At 38.9% G+C, this 24,017-nt stretch overlaps 1 protein-coding gene across 4 annotated transcripts in view; it reads left to right on the top strand.

Annotated features, from left to right (window-relative positions):
• Window positions 1–24,017, top strand: part of DDC (dopa decarboxylase) — an 88,862-nt gene that overhangs the window by 23,457 nt on the left and 41,388 nt on the right. For 2 of the 4 annotated variants that reach the window (XM_061449158.1, XM_061449159.1), the window contains 4 exons: window positions 4,308–4,401; window positions 15,479–15,709; window positions 21,221–21,334; window positions 22,012–22,131. In XM_061449158.1, the coding sequence (XP_061305142.1) occupies window positions 15,509–15,709; window positions 21,221–21,334; window positions 22,012–22,131 (435 nt within the window). In that variant the 5' untranslated portion in view covers window positions 4,308–4,401; window positions 15,479–15,508. The remainder of the gene's footprint in view (window positions 1–4,307; window positions 4,402–15,478; window positions 15,710–21,220; window positions 21,335–22,011; window positions 22,132–24,017) is intronic. The other 2 variants (XM_061449162.1, XM_061449160.1) reach the window with 1 other exon arrangement.

Raw genomic sequence — 24,017 nt, forward strand, 5'->3', positions numbered from 1 at the left:
ACCATATCTGTGTTTCTTTCCTGAAAATAATGTTTCACAGAAGTGGCTCAAAGCACTTGCTTTTAGAGCAGCAGCCAGAGCAGAAATGTCCCAGAGTGTGTAACACGGGCCAGGAGCATATGATCAGATGCTCAGTGTCAGATGCTCACTGTCAGACCCATTAATGGAGTTAAGTGGAAGGAAACACACACCACTTCACAGCTAACGTGAGCAATGGCTGTTTCACAGTCAGATCTGTTTGCTTTTCAGGTAGCTTTTTTTGCTCAGTGTATTTTGGAGGAAGTGTGGGAGGAGGGGGAGATGCTGCTGCTGCATGTTCAATGCAAAGTGCTTGGCTGTGATAGGCTGAGGGGACGTGGATACTCTGCCTGTATTTGCTGGCAACTGCATCCTCTGCGCTTTATAGCTGTCACAGAGGAGCAAAGAAAGACAGTGAGAAAGACAGAGGAGAAGAAAAAACCTTACCAACTCACTGTAAGTAAAATTCTTTGACCTTAAAGCTTTGTAGTTTTTGAATTCAAGTGGGAGCATTTGAATTAATGCAACAATTGGTTACTTAGAGTGGAAGCTTGGCTAATAAACAGGCAGCCCCTGTTATTTTATGGATAATCCAGGGTACGCAAAAAGCATTTCTTTTTAACCTAAGTTTCCACAATGTAGTGTCCACCTGTCATTTTGTGTTTGCTTGTTTTTACATATGATGTATACCAGCTACAACTGTTTATGCACATTTATGCAGAATCCTATATATCCAAAAGTTTGTTTTGACTTTCCAAGTGCAACAGTTCTGAACAACCAAGCAAAGCTTGAGAAATTCTATGCCAAATATTCTGAATAATAAGGTCTTCAAGATAAATTCAGTGCAGGACTTCTTAGGGTAAAAGGTTTTCCTCAGAAATAACCCCTTCCCATCACTATAATAAGACCTCAGGAGGGAAAATTACTAAGTTTGCAGACTCTGAGCCAGTGATAGCAAAGAATAAAATCAGCAACTTCTAAATGGAAAATTAAATTTTTAAATGAAATGTAGGGCCAGTGACATACAAACCTAATTCATAGAATCATAGAATAGTTAGGGTTGGAAAGGACCTTAAGATCATCTAGCTCTGTTTCTTGGCTTGTGCAAAGATACAGAGTACACAAGCACAAAGGTGCTTGTACAGAGTACAGATTCAATTCATTTCTACTTATGCCAAAATAAAATTCATTCTACAGTCCTTATTCAAACAATACTATTCCAGTAGTAAAGTTTAGTTTAACAGTAGCAGCAGCTGCAAAAACCTTCAATAGCAGAAGGGTTCAAAAGTAGAAAGTCCTCATGGCTTCAGTGGTGTCACTGTAGCACCACAATCCTTTAAATGACATTATATTCTGCAACGATCAGTTTGCAGAATAGAAAGTGCATTGGTCTCATTTACTGGAAAGATATATAGTTGTTACTTTTTTTGAGCCAATGCAGCTCTCTGTTTAAGGTGCTATTAATGGCTCTGTGCGTTTTTCCTTCTGTATTTAATAATAGGAGCTGCTAAAAGATTTTATTATGTTATTTTACTCTGATGAGCTGGAGAACAGGCAGTCATAAAATCATAATACTTCAAAAATACTTATCTCCTCCTTTGTTCTTTTTTCTCTTTTTTTGTCCTCATAACAAACTTCCTGGTGGCATTTAGATATCTTTTACATTTATATTTAGTTAATACCTATAACAGATTCTAAAATTACGGACAATAATTTTTAACAAAAATAATAAGCTGAATGTTACCTGCATAATGTTACACCTATATATGTATTTGATACTTAATTGTGCGTAAGCTGGTAATATGTATGGTTCAGTTTCAAATAAAGCAGAAAATGGTTTGCAAATGAACAGTATACTACATATACAATCTAAAGACTTAACAACAGTTTTTAGTAACTTCACTAAAATAAAATGTTGCCATGCTTTAATTTCAGTGCATTAAGGTAGGAGCAGTTTAAACAAAGCATCAGAGGATACGTTATCTGTGAAAAAATGCAGCAAAATTAAAAAACAAAGAGTATATATATGAATAATAATAATAATTTGAAGAAGATACATAGATATCATATAAGGTTTAACATGATTGCTCTTTGTTTCACCTGAAGTTAAAAGCATAACTCAATCTCCTCCAGTAAAGTAGGACTTTATCTGAAGAAGTATCCAGTGGTGACAATATCTACTGATTCTTGCTGGGAACAAAAGTACTCATACGTAGTATATTATAGAATCATAGAATGGTTTGGGTTGGAAGGGACTTCTAAGATCATTTAGTTCCCCACAACCACCACGGGCAGGGACAGCTTCCACTAGACCAGGTTGCTCAAAGCCCCATTCAACTTGGCCTTCAACACTGTCAGGGATGGAGCACTTACTACTTCTTTGGGCAGCCTGTACCAGTGCCTCACCAGTCCTCACAGTAAAGAATTTCTTGCTAATATCTAATAAGAATCTACCTGATTTCAGTTTAAGGCTATTCCCCATTTTCCTGTCGCTACATGCCCTTGTAAAAAGTCCCTCTCCAGCATTCTTATAGGATCCTTTTAGCTACTGGAAGGCTTGGGTTGGTATGTTTGGTAAAACTCATTTTTATCAGAGTGAGGCTGTCAGTGAATTTACAGAGTGTGCTTACAAAGTGATAGAAGTTGATAATTAGGGTGGGGGTGGGTGCCTCTGAGAAGCTGTGCTCTCCCCAGTTGGGGTTCAGCTGGCAGATGTTGAATATGCTGAAATTCATCCTGGGAAGTGTGGGATCCCTGAGAGCATGGAGTTTTTATCAGTCTTTATGGGCCTTCAAGAAAACAGAGCACTATTCAATACTTTAGAGAGACTTTCACCTTCACTGAAATTTCCATTTAGTTTTGGAAACTTGGCCTGCAGTATTTTTCAGCTTAAATCCCTTCGACTTAAGTGGGTATTTCAAGTACACACAAATTGTAACACTTAGCGCTTAAGAAAATATGATGCTGTCAAACACTGTTTTCATTTTAGACCCTAAAGTTATCTGAGGTATTTTGCTTCTTAGAAAATCACATTCTATATTTTTAGAATATACCAGCAGAGAAGGAGGGTCTGTACACATTGTGTTGTTGCATTGTGTGTGTGTTGTATATGCATGTGAGAGATAGAAGAGAGAAATGTTAGGTACTGCTTAGAGTGGTGATGTAATATGAATTTTTAGAGGTACTAACTGGTAAGCATTATAGTTGTCAGATATTCAGTCTAGTGGATGTGTCTTCCATGGCAAATAATACTTTAAGTCAGATCTATAATGAAGAGCTGAGGAAGAGAATAAAAATAGGGATAAAAGTGTCTTGTCACTCACAGGAGAACAGATATAAAATAGGAGGTGGAAAGGAAAAAGTTAAATGCAAGGAGTTTGCCTTCACAATTCCCAGTAAGATATGTATGTTTCAGTAGGTAAGAAATTTTTGGGTAAGGGCTTTTAGGAAAGATGATGCATAGGTACACAAAGATAGATCGAGAGAGAGAGAGAGAGAAAGATGTTTATATAGATCTTAATTTCTCAGTATTGTCTTTGGGAGAAAGAAGAATGAAATACTTTGCCTCAGAGTGAAGCAGAGTGATGTACTTCACTTGATCAAACTTAAGTGAAAGCTCATTAGAGGTTAACTAGATACTAGTTTATGCCAGTTTATAACACTGCAGTGACTATGGCAGATTTGTGATGGATAGTTTATCCTATTCTTTATGTTTAAGCTTCCTGATTTAATTACATCTCCCATGCAAAACAGTGGGTTTCCCCTGTAATTTAATTCTTCATCCCGAATCTTGAGAATGTTATTGCAACAATAATTTATGACAGCAGTGCAGCCAAAACAATGTTAGGATAAGACAGTGGACCTCCATTTCTTGGGAAGACCTATAGTTAGCACATGACAAATAAGATCTCTGATTATCTAAAATGTGTATTTTGTCAAAGTGAGTTGAAAATTTTCAATTCCATGGTCATAAGCTGAAACCACAGAATGTGTATCTGATGTTTAGATCTAAATTTTATTTGCTTATCCTGAGATCCAAAAAGGACATTGTCCAAACTGCTACCAATAAAAATGACAATAAATTATATCAGAATCCTATATAGGAACAAGATAAATACTTGGAATAGAAAGAATTTCAGATCCACAAAGATCTCGGTGGTAAAAAAATGGTCACAAGCTATATAACATTGTGCCTATGTTGTAGCAATATGATAAAGTAAATTTATTTTTGTCTGTGTGTTTATGAGCTTACACATGATGATATTTATGCCATTTGATTTATCTTTCAGGAAAAAGACCAAGCGATCCACAGGAGCTTCTGTGTCCTGTTGATTTGGAAAAATCTCCAGGAACTCGCCAACAAAGTTTTAAACTGACAAGCAGGTATTCTTTATTGCGGCACCAGGAGACACGGGGGATTGCTTCTCCAAGCGTGCCTCTCCTGCATCAATCAGGCTGTGATTATATTGTCCTTAAACATACATGTTCATTAGATTGCACACATTACATCATACTTTTAGAGAATGCCTCCTGTACACACACAAAAATGCGGTAGTGGGCTTTCAGACCCCTGGTGGTTATTTATTCATCACTTTATTTTAGGATCGCTGTCATATCAGTCATATCAGTAACCACCAGGCAGTTCTGGCAATGCTTATCTTAGTAATTTCCTTTTCTCTATAGTTGCTAACAAAACCTAAGGATCTCCAGGTTACATATTTGCGACCCTATTCTCCAATCAACCCCATTCTTCAATCCACCCTATTCTTCAATCAACATCATTCTTCAGTCCCCCCTTTTCTTGTCCTATTGCAAATTCTTTTGCAACTGAGTTATTTCATTTTTATTTAAAGTTTCCTGAAGTATTTCCCTGTTTCTACTTGATGCTTAATTTTGTTTTTCTTCCATTCACTATAGTTCATCATGGATTGTTTGCAACACCAAAAGGAGCATTGGACAGTTATACATGTAATCACAACCATTCCAATTATTACAAATACAGTAACAAAACCTGTCTCAACCAGGACAGATTGGGTACCCACGATGTTAATTTTTCCCAAATTTCCTCAAATCCCCACAAAGTGTTGTCCTGCACCACCTCATGAATTATTTTAACTTGTTTCCTATCTCCTTTAGATCAGTAGTAATTCTTCCACTTTGATCTATATAGGAACAACAGCTATCATTGATTACAGAACAAACTGCTCCTTGGGATGCTAACAGTGTATCTAATGCCATTCGATTTTCGAGCACTACTTTAGACAGGCTGGTTATTTTTTCTTGAAATACTAGAATAACATCAGCAGTTCTATTTTCCATTTCCTCAATTGCAGCTGAGATATTTATAATCGCTTTTTCTATTTCACTAACACCTAGAGATGGAATAAGCCATCTAACAAAGCTATGGAAAGCGGTGTTTTGTTCTGCTATGATTATATGATTATATCCTCGTTTGATTCTTTTAATAAAACTCTGAACCCAGGTTCCAGAGGGATGAATGTCAATTACTGTAAAGTTTGGAACCACTACTCCTAGTGTGCATGTCCCTTTCCAGTTAGGAGGCAAAGCCTAACGTTTAACTTCTGACATATTTGAGGCTTGTGTCCTTAAAACCTGAAAATTTGTATGGCTCTTGTTGGTATAAACAGGATCTCTCCATAATCTATCCCAATTTGTTTTAAAGGGTATAGGGAGGCCAATTAAAGGAATACCCAGTCTCTCTCCTTATTTAGGTAGCTGAGTACAGATTCAACAATCGCTCTTGTTTAAGACACTAGTAACATTTTGTATCAATCTCAGATAAAGATTTTGATTCCATCCTTCTAACACCTATTATTATACAAGTCCAAATTATGATCGATGTAGTCTCATATGTGTGGGTCCTGAAGACTCGACGTGCCATACTTTGTCTTGGTTTTGATGTTTTTCTGGTTCTGGTGCCTTCTTGATTCTTGAGCAACGCATCCAAGCAGGCTGTTCCTTTATTTTCACTGCTGTAAAGGTAGTTAGTAATATCCGGTATGGTCCACTACACTTCTGTTCTAGGGGATCACCTGCAAATTTCTTAATAAAAACCCAATCTCCTGGCTAGAATAGTTAGGGTTGGAAAGGACCTTAAGATCATCTAGTTCCAACCCCCCTGCCATGGGCAGGGACACCTCATACCAAACCATGCCACTCAAGGCTTCATCCAACCTGGCTTTGAACACTGCCAGGGATGGAGCATTCATAACCTCCCTGGGCAACCCATTCCAGTGCCTCACCACCCTAACAGGAAAGGATTTCCTAATTATATACAATCTAAACTTCCCCTGTTTAAGTTTTAACCCGTTTCCCCTTGTCCTATCACTACAGTCCCTAATGAAGAGTCCCTCCCCAGCATCCCTATAGGCCCCCTTCAGATACTGGAAGGCTGCTAGGAGGTCTCCACGCAGCCTTCTCTTCTCCAGGCTGAACAGCCCCAACTTCCTCAGCCTGTCTTCATACGGGAAGTGCTCCAGTCCCCTGATCATCCTCGTGGCCCTCCTCTGGACTTGTTCCAACAGCTCCATGTCCTTTTTATGTTGAGGACACCAGAACTGCACACAATACTCCAGGTGAGGTCTCACAAGAGCAGAGTAAAGGGGCAGGATCACCTCCTTCAACCTGCTGGTCACACTCTTTTTGATGCAGCCCAGGATACGGTTGGCTTTCTGGGCTGTGAGCGCACACTGAAGCCGGCTCATGTTCATTTTCTCATCAACCAACACCCCCAGGTCCTTCTCCGCAGGGCTGCTCTGAATCTCTTCTTTGCCCAACCTGTAGCTGTGCCTGGGATAGGATAATCTAAAGCACTAGCCGTGGTCCCTAACACTCTGCCGTTTATTTCTCTAACTGTTTTCCCAAGTTTACCAAGAACTGCTGAAGGTGTCCTTCTGCTACTTCTTGAAGGCTCTCTTCTTTAAATTGAGATTGATATGGCCTTACATATAGACTCTCAAATGGGATAATTCTGTCCTTTACCAAGGTTTTGTTCTGATTCTCAATAAGGCCAATGGTAGTGCTTCATACCAATATAACTTAGTCTCTTGACAAATATTCCCAAGCTGTTGTTTAATTAAGCGATTCATTTTTTTCCACTTGCCCACTGGCCTGAGGACTATATGGAATGTGTAATTGCCAAACTATTTCCAATTTCTTGCTGATTTCTTGTAGTAATTTTGCACTGAAATGTGTAGCATGGTCAGAGGAGATAGTTGCTGGTACCCCAAACCGAAGTATTATTTCACTTAATAGCACCTAAATCACTTGTTTTGCATTATTTGCCCTGCAAGGGAATGCTTCTGGCCACCCTGAAAAACCAATGAGTTTTGTTATGTTCTTGTATAAACTTCCATAATTGATTATACGGGATCACTATTTCCCCATCAGGTATTTTTATTCAACCCTTTTAATTTTCCTGCCCTTCTAAGTCTTCAATTACTTTTGTACCTTCTTTAGAGTACCTAGGTTTATTTTGCCCAATTACCAGTTTACTGTCAGGAATTAAAGACATCACCTCAACTCTTTCTGTTTCTGCTGACCATTTAGCCTCACGATCAGCCAAATTATTTCCAGTCTCTTGACCAGAGTTACCTCTTTGATGTCCTTTACAATGTATGATAGCCACTTCATTAGGTAATTGTACAGCTTCTAACAATGGTAGAATTTCTGTTGCATGTTTAATTTGTCTTCCCTGAGTATTTAAAAGTCCTCATTCTTTCTAAATTGCTCCATGTGCATGAACTACACCAAAGGCATATTTGGAGTCAGTCCATATGTTTATCTGCTTATCCTTTGCCAACTCCAAGGCTCTAGCCAGGTCTATTATTTCTACCTTTTGTGCTGAGGTGTTAGAGGGTAACAGTTTAGCTTCTATTACCTTTGAAGTTGTAGTTATGGCATATCCTGCTCTTCGTTTACCATCTTTAACAAAGCTGCTGCCATCGGTGAACCAGGAATCTGCACTCTCCAGAGGCTCCTCCTTCAGATCTGGTCGGCTTGAATATACTGTCTCTATAGTGGCCAAGCAATCGTGAATCAATGGTTCAGTAGGGGTTTCCTGAAGAAGAAGTGCTGGATTCACAACATTAGTGATCACAATTTCCACATCATCCAGTTCTACTAGGATGGCTTGATACTTCAAGAAATGTGATGGCAATAGCCAATGTGTATGTTTTTGTTCTAGGACTGTTGATACTGTGTGTGACACTAACACAGTGATCTTTTGTCCCAGTGTAGATTTTCAGGCCTCTTGGATGTTTAAGATAACTGCTGCCACTGCTCTCAAGCATCCAGGCCAGCATTTACTTGGTTCATCTAGTTGTTTTGGAAAAGTAGGCCACTGGTCTTTTATAAGGTCCCAGTCTTTGAGCCCAAACCCCCAAGGTGATTCCCTGTTTCTCCTAGGAATATAGCCAAATGTGTTTTGTTATGTCTGGGAGCCCCAGAGCTGGAGCTCTCATGAGTTCTGTCTTTACACTTTTAAATGCTTCTTCAGCTTGATCTGTCCATTATAGAAAGGTTGAATTTTCTTTTAGCAGCTCATATAAGGGTATTACCAGAACACCATAAACATGGGTCCAGAGTTGACACCATCCTGTCATTCCTGGAAATGTCCTAAGATCTTTAACTGTGGCTGGTTGTGGTTTTTGGCAGATTGCTTCCTTCCAAGCTGCTTCAAGTTCTTGCTGTCCTCCTGTTATTTCTTACCCTAAATAAGACACTCGAGTTCAAATTAGTTGAGCCTTCAATTTAGATACCCGGTATCCATTTAGCCCTAGTAAGTTTAACAATTCTACAGTCCATTGAACACATTCTTTTTCAGTTTCGGTAGCAATTAACAGGTCATCAACATATTGTAGTAAAGTACTTGCCTGTGTGGGTGCTTCCCAGGATTCTAATTCTCACGCCAACTGATTTTCAAAAATGGTTGGACTGTTTTTAAAGCCCTGAGGTAACACCGTCCAAGTGAGCTGTGTCCTTCTTCCTGTTTCAGGGTTTTCCCATTCGAAAGCAAAGAAATTTTGACTTTCTTTGTCCAGGGGCAGACAGAAAAATGCATCCTTTAAGTCCAGAATGGTAAACCACTTTTGATATTCAATTTAGTCAATAAGGTAGATGGATTAGCTACTACTGGATGAATATCCTCCACAATTTTGATGATTGCTCTGAGATCTTGAACTAATCTGCAACTTTTCCCATCAGATTTCTTTACTGGCAGGATAGGAGTGTTACATTCTTACTCACATTCAATTAATAAGCCATATTTTAAACATTTATCAATGATTTCTTTGATTCCCTTCCAATCCTCGAATTTTAACTAATCCTCCATATTCTAACTGGACGGGCCCTCCTTTTTGTTTCTACTTTAATAGGCGAAGCATTTTTTGCTTTACCTGGAATTTCAGATGCCCATACTCCTGGATATACATGGTTAAAGACTTCTTCTGTTTCAGGAAGGTTCTCATTAATTTTCTGTTGGATTAAAGATAAACTCAGACTTTTAATCAACTGATCATCTTTTACCTTCAATTCCATCTCTCCTTCTTTAAATGTTATTATTGCCTCCAAATGTTCTAATAAGTCTTGTCCCAATAAGGATTTCAGTGAATTTGGCATATATAAGAATTTATGCATACCAATCTGTTTTCCCAATTTATATTTTAATGGTCTCAGAAAAAATGCTTTTTCCTGGCGGCCATTAGCTCCCACAACTGTAACGAATTCTTTTCCAACCGGATATAAATTTTGATTTAGTACCGAATAAGTCGCCCTTGTATCTATTAGGAATTCTATCTTCTTTTTTCCTACCCCTAGCTTTAATTTAACTACTGGGTCCGCTAGGGTAGATACCCCAGGTCCCTGTCAATCTAACTCTAGTTCAGCCACTGGTGTTTCCTGTTGTTTCCGTTGAGGACAGTCTCTCTTCCAGGGTCCAAATTCCTTGCATTTTAGACACTGATTAGGTTCTATATTGGGAGAAAAATTTGCTCTTTCCCTTTTACTGAACATTTCTCTCCGCCTCTAACTGCTGTTCCTCTTCCTCTGCCCTGTCCTCTGCTTCCCCCACAGGTCCCTGTGTGCCCTAAAGCAGCTACTGTAGCAGTTTTTATTGTTCTTCCTAGCTATTTCTCTTTTATCTGTTCCTGATTTCTATAAACTTTCCATGCCTCATCTACTAATTTTTCTGTATTTCGACTGTCAGGTCCTGATAACTTCTGAAGTTTTCTTCTAATATCTTCTATTGTCTGTCTTAGAAATAAGTTAGCGATTTGTAATTTCCCTTCAGTAGAAGAAAGGTCCAAGGTAGTATATTTTCGCATTGCTTCTCTTAATTTATCTAGGAATTTGCTCGGTGTTTCTTTTGGTCCTTGTTTCATTTCAAATAGAACCAATGAATTTATAGCTGTTGATATCGCATTTTCTAGCCCAAATTTAATCAGATTCTGATATCTCTTTAAAGCAGCATAATCTGCTAGATCTTCATAGTCCCAGTCTGGTGTAGTCAAAGGAACATGTTCTTCCATTCTTCCTGCCAACGCATCAGTGATTATTTGGGCATTAACCTGAGCACAAGCTGTTTTTATCACCAGTTGCTTTTCGGTTTCAGTTAATGCATCTAATATTAAGTCTATATCACTCCAATCAGGATCCTGACTTTTGACAATCAATTCAAATTATTTTGCTACTCCTATTGGATCATTTTGATAATTTTTCACAATCTGTTTCCAAGCATCTAAGTCTCCCATTGAAAAATTTACTCTTATTCTGGTTCGTCCCTCTGGTCCCATTGCTTCCCTTAAAGGTGTGTGTGTCACAGGTCCTGTTTTACTATGGGCATGAGCAGCAATTGCGGTACCTTTAAATTCTTTTCTGCTATTATCCTTACTGTTCATTCCTTCCTCCTCATCAGAATGAGGAGGAATTGCAGCAGGGGTACCGGATTTACTGGACCTTGCAGGTTTTATGTCGCAGATCTTGGGGAGACATAATCTTCTATCCTATCTTCCTCCCTTTTTCTCAATTTCAAACACATTTCACCTAGGTCACATCCTGAACAACATCTTTCTAATTTGGGTTTCAGTCTTTTTCTGTCCTTTTCTAAGGCTAGAATCAGAGGACCAAGTGGCACTCTATTTACTCCACATTCTTTCTGCCACTCTGGGTGACTTCTCAATGTGAAAAGCATATCTGCATACATTATTTCATCCCATTTTCCTTGCCACCTTAAAAATAAAATTAATTGCAACAACGCATTATAATTCAAAGTCCCATTTTTGGGCCATTTTTCCTGATTCTCTAAGGTATATAATGGCCACCATTGGTTACAATATTTAATTAAAGTCTTTATTTACTGAGCCACTGGGGGATCCTCCTCCAGGAGCCAGAATACATCCCAAAGGACTCTTTTCTATTATTTCTCCACTCTGTCTATTTCCCATTATTTTCTTATACATGCTATTCACACACACACTCATACGGGATCCCAAAAATTCCACTCACTTGCTCACAATTTTGAAAACAAAAACATACACCAAGTACACAAATGCTAATTAGCACCACAATAAAACAAAAGCAAAAACATACATCAAGTATATCAATACTAATTAGCAGCACGATAAAAATAAAAACAATTTGCCACTCATTAATTACTCAAGCACAGCATCAAATACTGGTTTTCAGAAATTGGGTCAGATACCAGAAAAACTCCCACAAATGACGTCTCCTATGCCAGTTCGGAATGTATACCTGTATACCAAATGGATGCTAGCAGCTGGGTATACACCTTTACCTATGAGATTTTCCTATCTTGATTTACAGAAGGCTTTCTTATTCCTGCGTACGCCTTACGGAATATTAACCACATTCCTGCTTTGGACGTCTCCTACACCTTATGAAACGCTAAATGGCGTTTCTGCGTAGGACGTCTCCTATGCCTTACGGAATGCCATAAAATAAAATAATCAAAAGAATACCTTTACAGTGATGGTGATGGTCCTTGTCTGCTCCTGCAGTGATCTGAGTGAGTCGAAGGGTCTCTCTGGGGAAATTTGTCCCAGGGGCCCTAGGGAGCCCTGTCCTCAGTGGGTCCTGCAGCTAAGCACAGAGTGTCCCATCTGGGGTGCCAAACTGATTCGAAGAAATCTCCAGGAACTTGCCAACAAACTTTTAAGTTGACAAGCAGGCATTCTTTATTGTGGTGCTGTGAGACACAGGGGATCTCTCCTCCAAGCATGTCTCTCCGAAGCATCAATCAGGCTGGGATTATATTGTCCTTAAACATACATATTCATTAGATTACACACATTACATCATACTTTTAGAGAATGCCTCCTGTATGCACACAAAAATGTGGTAGTGGGCTTTCAGATCCCTGGTGGTTATTTCTTCATCACTTTGTTCAGTCATATCAGTAACCATCAGGAGGTTCTGGCAAAGCTTATCTTAGTAATTTCCTTTTCTCTATAGTTGCTAACAAAGCCTAACGTTCTTGAGGTTACTTATTTGCAACCCTATTCTCCAATCCCCCCCCATTCTTCAATCCACCCGATTCTTCAATCCACCCGATTCTTCGATCAACACCATTCGTCACTATATTTGATTGATACAAAGCAAAGCTAGAAAGTAGTATAGTGATATTCTAGTAGTATAGTGATATTCTTGAGATCATACTGAGAGTTCATTGAACCCACAGACACTGAATGACTTATTCAGCTGAACTGATCCATGTGTAAACATCTGTAGGAACAACTGTAACTCTGTCGTGAGCAACAGTAGTGCTAGAAACACCAAATTAGTGGGAGTTCTGAGTCAGTTCAGACTCTGGCAACTCCCATTAATTTGGCAGCCATGTGTTAAATGCTTATTTTCACAGCTTTCATCTATGAAACCAGAGGGAAAAATAACAGATTACCACATGCAAGTTCTTCAGACCATGCCATAGCAATGAATTTATGAATGAAGTAGCTTAAAAGAAATAATGATAGCATAAGTTAAGTTAGAGATATTTTGAAAAAGAAGTGAAACAGTATGATATTTAGATTTATTCTGGCAAAATATCTAAAGCAAAGAATGGAGCCTTGGGGTGTGATTAGCTTGCTGCCACAGAGATGCATATTGATCACTGCAGTTCATGCTGACTTATTTAGAAAGTTTATTGCAATTTTGAACTGCCATCAAAAATGTATTAAATGAAAATGCACATAAGATTTGTGGGGTAGTGAAGAAATAGAATAATCCTGACTATAACCCTAATTGTAAAGGAGTAGAAACAAAACTGCTTGCTTAAACACAGACTTTTAAAGGGGAAATGACACAACAAAACTGGCCACCAGAATCCTCTGAGGACCTTAATGACTACTGATAATGTGCTTTCAGCAACCTAGTAGCAAGATCTGAGAAAGGTCCTAATTCCCCTTTCTGAAATGCACAGGGAGAGCCATTTAACACCTACATGATGGTTAAAGAGAGTAATATAACAAAACAGCAACAATAAGGCCTATTCTCGGAGGAGTGTGAGGATGGGGTGGGGGGAGCGCGTGGCGTGGGGAGTTGGGGGTGGAAGCTAGAAGTTCCTACTGTTCAGATCCTTGCTTTTCCAAGTGGTTCATGACCTACAGCAGCACCCTGCCTTTTAAATAGCAGCAGCAGCTGCTCCACACAAATTCCAGGTCCTCTATATGCAGCAGCAGACATGTCTCTAGGATGGTGTTTATCAATGATCTTTCTTTTGTAATGTGACAGTACTAATTGAAATATAATAAGGACCCCAGAAGGATCTCTCTTTTCTCAAAATGATGACCTCAGTTATAGATCCAAATATATAGAACCAGTATATATATCCAATGATTCAGAGAAATCTCCAGGAACTCACCTGGAGATTGTTGAGTTGACAAGCAGGTATTCTTTATTGCGGGGAGACATGGGGAATCGCTCCTCCAAGCGTGTCTCTCCCAAGCATCAGCCAGGCTGTGATTATATTGTTCTTAAACATACATGTTCATTAGATTACAAACATTACGTCACACTTTTAGAGAATGCCTCTTATAAGCACACCAATATGCGGCAGTGGGCTTTTGTAGCCCTGGTGGTTATTTCTTCCTCACTTTATTTTAGGATCACTGTCATATCAGTCATATCAGTAACCACCAGGCGGTTCTGGCAAAGCTTATCTTAGTAATTTCCTTTTCTCTATAGTTGCTAACAAAGCCTAATGTTCTTGAGGTTACTTGTTTGCAACCCTATTCTCCAATCCCCCCCATTCTTCAATCCACCCTATTCTTCAATCAACACCATTCTTCACCAAATAGCTGATATCTAACAAATTGTCTCTTAATTACCTAATATTCACATTGTGCTTAATATAATTATTTTATTAAAAAATTGAAGATTTGAAGGTATGTGAACTACGTGTAGTAATTGTTTACAGTAGCAGCGAGTATCCTTGCTTCACTTCCCAATTTTCTTATTAGATCACAAGGAACAGTATCACTCAGAGTGTATAAAGACTCTTGGACTTTTTTCAGGCACTGTTGTCTCAATCTTGTATTTACTGAACACTCAAAATGCACAGCCACATACAGTTAAAAATGTTGGGCAGCCCAGGATAGCAGGAGCAGGCACTATAGCAACACGAATTATGTTTACACAGCACTTTGCAGGCAAACTCCAGCTTGTCTTAGCTGAGCCATGTATCACCTTGGGTGTGCTCACGCAGTCTCTGCCTAGCTTAAAGCACCCTTAGAGCTCCTGCACAACATCTTGAAAACAGGGACAGCCCCAAAGAGCTTTCTCACATCTTGCAAAATACAGCACAGATCACATCTGAGTGTATTCTAATTGAAACCTTGGTATGAAGTAAGATTTTGTAAATGACACAGCATGTGCATTTACAGTGAAAAAGTGTGGAAGCTAAGTCCTGGGGCAAGACAGGAGGTAAGAAGTAGATAAAATGACAGGGCAGCAAAATGGATCACTGTGATAACTGTGATTATTATAGCTCATTATTATAGATGATGTTAGAGACACACAGCATGCTATTTTCTTAGACCTTTTCTTAATGTGCCACATAACAGTGCCACATCCTTGTGTCAACTGACAACAGCAGGAATTAAGTCTGTGATTCCTGAATCTTCACTGACGTGCCTTTACTGCTTTTCTGTGCTAAAGATGCAGCCTATCTATCTGTGTTAAGGAAATCTACATTGTGACTTAGGAATCAAAGATTTAACAGCGTGATTTACTTCTGTACAAAATTCAGCTGATACTGGTGTGAAGCAGAATGCAATACTGTATGGGTATTGGCCTAATATGCAGAAATGAGAGCATATGGTCAATTCAGAAAGGCCATATGAGTCATGCTATAAATCTGAATAACGGGTTTAAAGCTGGTAAAATTTTCTTTCAAAAAATGACTTTTCCTTTTTCTTTTATTTTTTAGTTTTTTTTCTGGTCCTAAACTCTGATATCCATGGATGCTGCAGAGTTCCGCAAGAGAGGGAAGGAGATGGTGGAATATATTGCAGATTACCTGGAGACAATAGATAAAAGACAAGTCTTCCCAGATGTGGAACCAGGATATCTAAGGCCCCTCATTGCAGACTGTGCACCCCAGGATCCTGAGAGCTTTGAGGATGTCTTTAAAGACATTGAGAAGATCATCATGCCAGGGGTAAGAACAATGGATCCCTAGTGTAACATTCAATACTGCATGTAGGTTTTCAAAGGCTTTAGGGAAAGTGTGGATTGAAGGCTGTGCAGCTAGACTTTACAAACATAAGTATCTACACTGATTAGCTTTTAGAAGGCAAGATTCTGCTTTGTATCCCTAGTTAAATATGACCTAACACTTTACACAACAAATGTTTTCTGTTCTTGCTAAAAATAATCAAATAATTCTTTTGCTTCATGCGACGATTGCTTTTGGAAATAATCCCCTTTCCTCTCCTTGAACTGGTTAAGGCAAAGCTTCATAACTTTCAATTTCATGTGATATTTTTGCTACTTGCAAAGTAGAGTAAATATTTTATAAAATGTGCTTTTTTTTTTTTATTAGTTTGCTGTGCCTAAAGTGTTCCTTCAAGCTGATCTTTAAATGTTAAAATTCTCTTAGGAGACTTCCTTTCATTATAGGGCTGATTAGAAAGGATTCTTCTTTATACTTGTTCTGTTGACTTACTCTCCTAAATGTCAACTTCTAGTAGCTTTTAAGGCAGATGGCCACTACCTAAATATTAGTCCTTGGACAGTGTTGAACAGACAATGCAGAACAAAGTATCTAGCATTTGTCCAGTTTTGAATCTTTCTTGGTTTTCCACTCTTGGTATACCTTTTTTATTTTAAATATATGTTTGTCTCTTAAGGCCTCTAAATAACTTGAAGAGGGCAGGATTATTAGTAAATGTTAAAGAGGAATCTCTCTTTGGATCTCTGCAATAACAATTTTGGGTTCCTTCTCTGGATGTAGCTAGGTGATGTGACTAGAACCACTGCTCTGCAAATGTGCTTAGTCAGTGTACTATAATACCAATTCCTTTTCATTGACCAATGTAAATATTTGATATTCAATATGGCTTTACCTTGTTTCCCTTGGAGCCAACGCTGCTGTCCTTTCACAGGCAAAAGCTCCACTGAAGTTAATGAAAATTTCTCCACTCTTCTCAAAGATTTGTGGGTGAAGTCTTAAATTCAACAGAATTAATTAGACAGGTGAACTATGTCCAACACATGCAAATACTTTCATTGCTGCTCATAGATGTGATTACCTTTTCTTTTTCATTGGATAAAAATACTAAACAATTATTTTGTCTGTGGTGTAGAACAGAAAACACTTTGCTTTAAACAAGTAAGAACATTCAAGAAAATAATATCAAATTAAAATAGATGAGTCATATGAGAATAGAAAGTGAGACATCGAATTCCAATTATGCCATCAATATGCCATATTTCCTCTTAATTAAATTGATTTTTTTCTTGATATTTACATGCCCTGCAAGTAAATTTACTTCTACAAGGTGATACATGCTGAAGAAGAAATGTTCTATCCAAAACTTTCCTCTACTGTGAAACGTTAGTGGTTTTGACACAAAGAACACAAGTACATAAATCCCAGTTCTTATAGTAACTCTGGTTCTGCCTATGTTGTTTATACTAAATATTGAAGACTCACATGAGCATAGAATCATAAAGTCATAGTGTAGTAGAGGTTATATGGCACTTCTGGAGATCATTTAGTCCATCCCCACTGGTTAAAGTAGAGTTAGAGCAGGTTGCTCAGGATGACGTCCAATTGGGTGTTAAATATCTCCAAGGATCAGCTCTTCACAATCTCTCTGTTGGGTCTTAAAAGCTAAATTCCTGTTATCGACACTAGGGTCAACACTCAGGTTGCTTGGGTGCTTCACTACACACAGCTGTGCCCCTAGTCCATCTGCAGCTAGGGCACTGAACCTCTTCTGTAGTTGCAGACCTGCAGGTGGAGCAGAAGCCTTCCTTCCTTCTAGTGCCAGTAGTTGCAAGCTTCTACTCTCCACCAATGTGGGACTCCATTCCCCAATGCAATAAGCAGAGACTCTGACTGCTCCTCCTTTGCTGTGTTTTGGGGTTCAGGCTTTTGTATCTGAGATACTTAGTGCAGTGTCTTGGGAAGATCTCTTTTTTATCATCTCTGGTACTGCACAGTCAGCAGCACAAGATCTCCTTCCATTGTGTAAAACACAGACCCTCCACTAGTGCGTACCTCCTGCAGGCTAAAAGACCATCTTGCACTGCCCCAACCTAGGCAAGAGGCCTCATCATCTCTGCAATCCCAGGTCTGTAGAGCTGCATACTCCATTGGGAATTTAGTCTGAGTTGACACCTATGATGTGCCGGGGTAGTTGTCCAGTTGCTGCTGGGGACTGTACCTTATGGGGTGTCACAACCACTGTGGGGCCCACTTACACTGGTCTTAATAGTGTTCCTGGACCTCTTCTATGCGTCGTGCTGCACAAGCTGTTGCTTCTGTTGGCTGTGTTCACAGAAACTGAAGTGTGAAAATGATGGTGCTGTACAAACACATAGAGGCAGAGAGTATACATTTGGTTTAGTATCCTTTAAAATCATTTGTAATTTGTTTTAGGGATTTTAGAAATTGGCTATAGGGACAATCTACCCCCATTATATTTTTCCTTAATCTTCTTCCCATTTTTTCCTGACAAGACTAACATTTTTTAAGTACATCTAGTGTTCTTCAGCTATAGTGATTTTCTAGCATTTCACTGGGGAATATCTTATTTCCATTTTATAAATGAGGAACTGGGCTTTTTCAAACAGAATAAGTAATGAGGCAGAGGTCATAGAACCTTGTTTTACCATATGCTATCAGTGGCCCATAAGTGATTCTTGTTTCCTTCATGCTGATATCTTTACTGTGTTACTTGTGTTCAGATATTTACCACATTGGATGATTAAAAATGTGAAAATGGTGTTCCTTCAGAGGAGGAAGAATCAATTAATTGTGTAAAGTAATAATGCAGTACCCACTGCTGTCTCTACCCTGTAGGAGAACAAATATTCATGTGTGGAAAAGCTTTTCTATTGAAACTTCTTGTGAAATCGGAAGTAGGCCTTCAAAGGGCAGTCCGCTAAATGATAATGACCATAATATGCACACAGGGACTGAGGGAACAACTCCTGAACTCTGATCTCCACATCAGGAAGCCAAGGTGGAAAGGGTCTGCATATAAAAATATCAATGGGAGTCACCTTTCTCTCTCAGATTTCCTTTGTTCTTTTGAGATATATGTCCATTTTTAGAGCCAAGAATTATAAAGTTTAGTTGTAACTGCAAGTAGCAGTTATGAAGATGCTAATTTTCCTCACATTGGATCCATTAATCTATGAACTCTCAGCTGAAGTACCTATCCTTAGTGTGTGATAAAGGAAGACTTGCTGAGACTAAGCAAGCCATAGAAAGGAAGACATCCTTGGACAAAATCTGAGCAATGAAATGTCTCTGAGAAGCATTACAGTGGTGATTACCAAAATCAAGACACTTGTGTACCACTGTTTATCAGCAGAGGGCTGAAAAAACAAGCATCAATTATATCACACTCTTTGCAATATTTGACCAAGTGTGTCTGTTCCAACATGGCAAAAGAAATGAATTATACAGTTGCTTCAAGAGAAGGGGGAAGGGGAGAAAGGAGGAAGAACTGCAGCTGCACTTGCCCTAGGGCTTTTGGCTTTTTTGCTTTGTGTGAGTGGTGCAACTGAAATCTGCTGTGTTTCATCAAACAAATGCTCCCAGCAAGTAGGCAGTTTAACTTGATTAACCCAAGATGAATGTCACAAGTCTTACAGATCACAGAGGATTAGAGCTGGGGACATGAACAGTGACAGCCCTTGCTCATTGTAGAACGTCAGTGAAAGTCTGTGCATGTGGGTCCTATCAGGGACCACTGTTTATCAGGTATTTTTAGATCTGTTGGTTGTTTTTCTGTGAAGAGCCAAGTCCCATCACATTTTTTTTTCTGATTTGTGAAGGTAGGTGTTTGCCACAGGTGCTCTAAAGCTTTGTTACAGCAAAGAAAGAGATCCTGACCAGTTAAGACCTACAGCTAAAAATGTTCACAGTGGCTGGTCTTTGGATACCTGATTTGAGCAGGTTTGTATCTAGTGACAAGTTGTGATATAACCGCAGCTGACAACTCAGTTTGCTCACTTGCCACCCCTCCCTCCTCCATGGCATGGGGATGAGAACTGGAAAAAAGGTAAAACCTGTGGGTTGAGATAGGAACAGTTTAATAATTGAAATGAAGTCAAATATAGTAGTAATAGTAATAATAACAGTCATAATAATTGTAATGAAAAGAAAGATAACAAAAAGAGAGAACAAATAAAACTACAAGAAAAACAAGTGATGCACAATACAGTTGATCACCACCAATGCAGCAATCGGCCCCTCCCAAGTAACTCCCCCCAGTTTGTATACTGGGCAAGATGTGCTGTGGTATGGAATATCCCTTTATCTAGTTTGGGTCAGGTGTCCTGTCTCTGCTTCCTCCCAGCTTCTTGTGCCCCTCCTCACTGGCAGAGCATGACAGACTGAAAAGTCCTTATCAGAGTAAGCATTACTTAGCAACAACTAAAACATCAATGTGTTATCAGCATTGTTCTCAGGCTAAATCCAAAACACAGCACTGCACCAGCTACTAGGAAGGAAATTAACTGTATCCCAGCTGAAACCAGGACACCAGTAAAACAGAAATCTTGAACCTACCATGTACAGGACTAGTTTAGACAGTGGAAAATTGTAGTGGGTTGGGACTGTTTTCATATGAAAGAGATAGGGGCATCTGAAATGTTCTATATGGTATATGACACCAGAGAAAGGGATATCTGATTCATTGTGTATACAAGAGTTAAGACAGTTTCCCCTTAGCTCTTCCCTTACAGGACAGCTGGTTGTTGGCATGAAGAAGGCTAGGAGAGGAAATACATGGTTATTTGCAGCATGTAGAACAGCATGGTACAGTGATGCCTGAGTTAGCTCTAGAACTAAAAACCTTATTGCAGACTGGGAGAGAGGGGAGTATGTTAGGTAAAATTCATCAGAGGTGGGAATGCAGAACAAAACAGGAAGGAAATGTTACAGGGAGATAATAGTTACCGAAAGTATTGGATACTGGAAGAGATTGTTTCATTTTGTGGTGGAGGGCTGTTTGGCCAGATTCAGAGCCTGAATTTTAGAAAATAACTCCAGAGCATGGGCAAGAGTGTTCTGTGGACCTCTGCTGCCCTGAAGATACACTTGATAGGTCAATTGCATGTCAGAGATGAAAGATTAAAATATCCCCGAGTCCCTGAAAGCAGAAGCTCAAGAACAGTGCCCTGCACAGAAACTCATGGTGCTACTGCCCATGCAAGTCTTGTCTTCTAGGCGGACAAATGGAGAACTCTGATTTTGGAACTGCTGGAAGGCAGGGGCAAGAAATAATTTATTCTAATTTGAATAAAAGATAGATACAAAACAGAGAAAAATACCAAGAAAAGCTATTCTAAAAAATATAACAATAAAAAGTGTTACAGAGAGGTAGTTGAGAACTGTTGAGTGGTCCTTACCTCTGATACTTTCTGATTTTGTGACAATTTGTTTCTGCTTCCTGCATTAGTTAAAATAACTATTTTTCCCTTAATACAGGTGACTCACTGGCACAGTCCGTATTTTTTTGCCTACTTCCCTGCAGCCTCTTCCTTCCCAGCTCTTCTTGCAGATATGTTGTGTGGTGGAATAGGATGTATGGGCTTCTCTTGGGTAAGTTTACTGGGGTATGTACTGCTATGTGGTAATGGTGCTTCACCTTGCCAAGATCTTAAGCATTTCAGTATCATTTTTCAATGAAAATATTGGTTAATAGCAGTGAAGTCACAGGAGCATTTTTACAGGTAAATTTCCTTGACTAATTAAGTGTTTTCACATAGCCTGTATGACTCAATGAATAAAAAGCTGTTTCCTCATAGAAGTTTCTCTCTTGAAAGATCACCAGCATTTAGAATCAGTGGTAGCAGTGCAAACTTACTGGTAATTCACTGAGTAGTATGACTGTTGCCTATCACCCAGTGTTGTCACTTCTCTTATCAGCTGCATGAATGGCAAATTGTCTTAAAAATTCCCCCACATTCATAAAAGATGGGCTTCTCTCAAGAGGTTGTTACTTGATGTCAAAAAAAGCCCAACCCCAAGATGCAAATCTTGGCTTTGACATTTGATAGTCACAATTCTATGTGAGGCCCAGTTTGACTTTCTTTTCAGTAAGTGTTAGAAAAACATGCACAGAGTGGTCTTCAGGTCCCTAATTTGGCTGGGGAAGTTAGTCAGATAGTCTTTTCCTCTATAGTTAAAAGACAGAAAGAGTTATTCTTGCTCTGGCAGATTCTATTTATCTTCATGGTCTAGTGAGGTTATTCCCTCTGTTCTGTTTTTCAACCCAGGCTGCAAGTCCAGCTTGCACAGAGCTGGAGACTGTCATGCTGGATTGGCTAGGGAAGATGATTAATTTGCCTGAAGAGTTTTTATCACAGAAGGATGGCCAAGGTGGAGGAGTCATTCAGGTAAGAGGGGATATGAAGAAAGAAATCAGGATGACTTTGTGGGTTGCTTGATTTTGTAAAACCTTCATACCAAAATACTACTAAAGGAATATTAAGGTAAAATGAAGAGCTGCTTAAAATTTCAACTTAAATGGCTCTATCAGTAAATAACAGAATTTTCAGACTACACTGCAGTATCCAAAATAGACCAAATCCCCCAAACTTTGATGTTAACTGCTTAATGAAGGCCTGAATTAACAATTAATACAATGTCTGAATGGAGTATCTGTTAGATAATGAATATATCATCAATGGGCAAACTTGCATGCATAATAAAGCTATGTTGTTTGACAACCATGGTTCACTAGCACATGGTCTTTCTGCAAATGCAGACTCTGGTCACAGCTATTAATCTGACTAAAATAGATCTCTACTGTGAAAAAGACTGAATTTTAAATAGTTGTTCTGTGCTCCTTTGATAGTCTCTGGAGTCTGGTAATTGGAAAGCAGTCAGGGCACAATCCGTTTTATCCTAAGATAGGCTTCAAAAATACATCTGAATTACATTCTAGAAGTAGGGGCTTCTTTCTTTGATCTCGGCTGCAAATGCCTATAGCATATTCCAATTAATTCTTCCTAACATCTTCCCAGGAAAGTATGAATTTAACCCGAGTGCTTTATTTCTCCCAGGCAGAGATGCACCTACACGACTGTATTTCCAGCATAGCTCTTTACTCATCTGCTTGCTCTCTTAGGGCCTTTATTATTATGATGACTGGAGAGGGGGATTTGTTCAAGAAATCAAGCTTTTGTCACGCATCTCAGCAGTATTTATTTTGTACCAGTGAAAGCAAGCAATTATACCTGATGGTTATCATCAGGAAATATTGCCCTTCCAGGCTAACAATGCTGGATTGCTCATAATTTTCATCAGAAACCAGTCAGTTTCAAGACTGAATGTGGGCTCTGTGTTCCTGCTTAAGATGAAGTCATTTGTGCTGCAGATCTTCTTGTCTTGCTCTTGAAACAATAATGATACAAATAAGAGAGCGTGAGGCAAAGACAACACAAGAATGTGAAAGTGCCAGTCATTCTCTTGGTAAATACCAAGCAATTATTGTCATATTGGGTACAGCAGCCTGTGAAAATTGGCTCTTAATTACATTTGGAAGTCTATGTCAATATGAAGCACTTTGTTGTGTGCAGGATGACACTTGAAAATGGCAAAAGATGAAAGAAAATTTCAGTTCAGAGCTCTGGTGGACATGAACATCAGCTCTTGCTGATATTTCTTCCGCCTCTTGAGCCTGCTTGCCATGGCAACCTTTGTTTGCTTGCAGTAAAAGGAAAGGTATCATCATCCGTCACTAAATGCAGAATACAGCATTCAAGAGGAGAAAAAAAACAGCTTTTAAAAATAAGTGAGAAAGCAACTTTCTTCCTGAAGCTTGTATCCTGCTGTTCATTCTAGATAAACTGCTGAAAAGTGTACCTACTTTGAATTTTAAAGAGTTCTTGCTCTGCAAAGAAAAAGTATGTTTAAGGGTGAAACAAAATGAGATTCAACCTGTCTTTGGCCTGGCAAGGAACACTGAAGATTTATCCTTCTTGTAAGTTAGTCAAGTAGTTCAAGAACCAAGTTTTGTTTTCCTCAAAAATATTTAGCACAAGATTGATGACAGGTGAATAGAGAGATGTACTGTCCATGTTCTGTAAACACTGTATGCTCCAGTATAAGAAAGGTGACTTATGGAAACAGAGGTAAGGCGAAAAATGCCTATGTCTATTGTGAAACATTCAAAAATGTTGCTGGATTCAAGTGCCTTTAGGCTATGTTCCAGCTGTATATCAGGAGGCAAAATTCAGCTGGGCAACAGGCCCTTTCCTTTTCATCCTTCTATGTAAGA

Source organism: Pezoporus flaviventris, unplaced genomic scaffold, assembly GCF_033815535.1.
Source record: "Pezoporus flaviventris isolate CSIRO_AGI_PZ_B2104156 unplaced genomic scaffold, CSIRO_AGI_Pfla_v1 ptg000007l, whole genome shotgun sequence".
In the NCBI taxonomy this organism is placed as follows: Eukaryota; Metazoa; Chordata; class Aves; order Psittaciformes; family Psittacidae; genus Pezoporus; species Pezoporus flaviventris.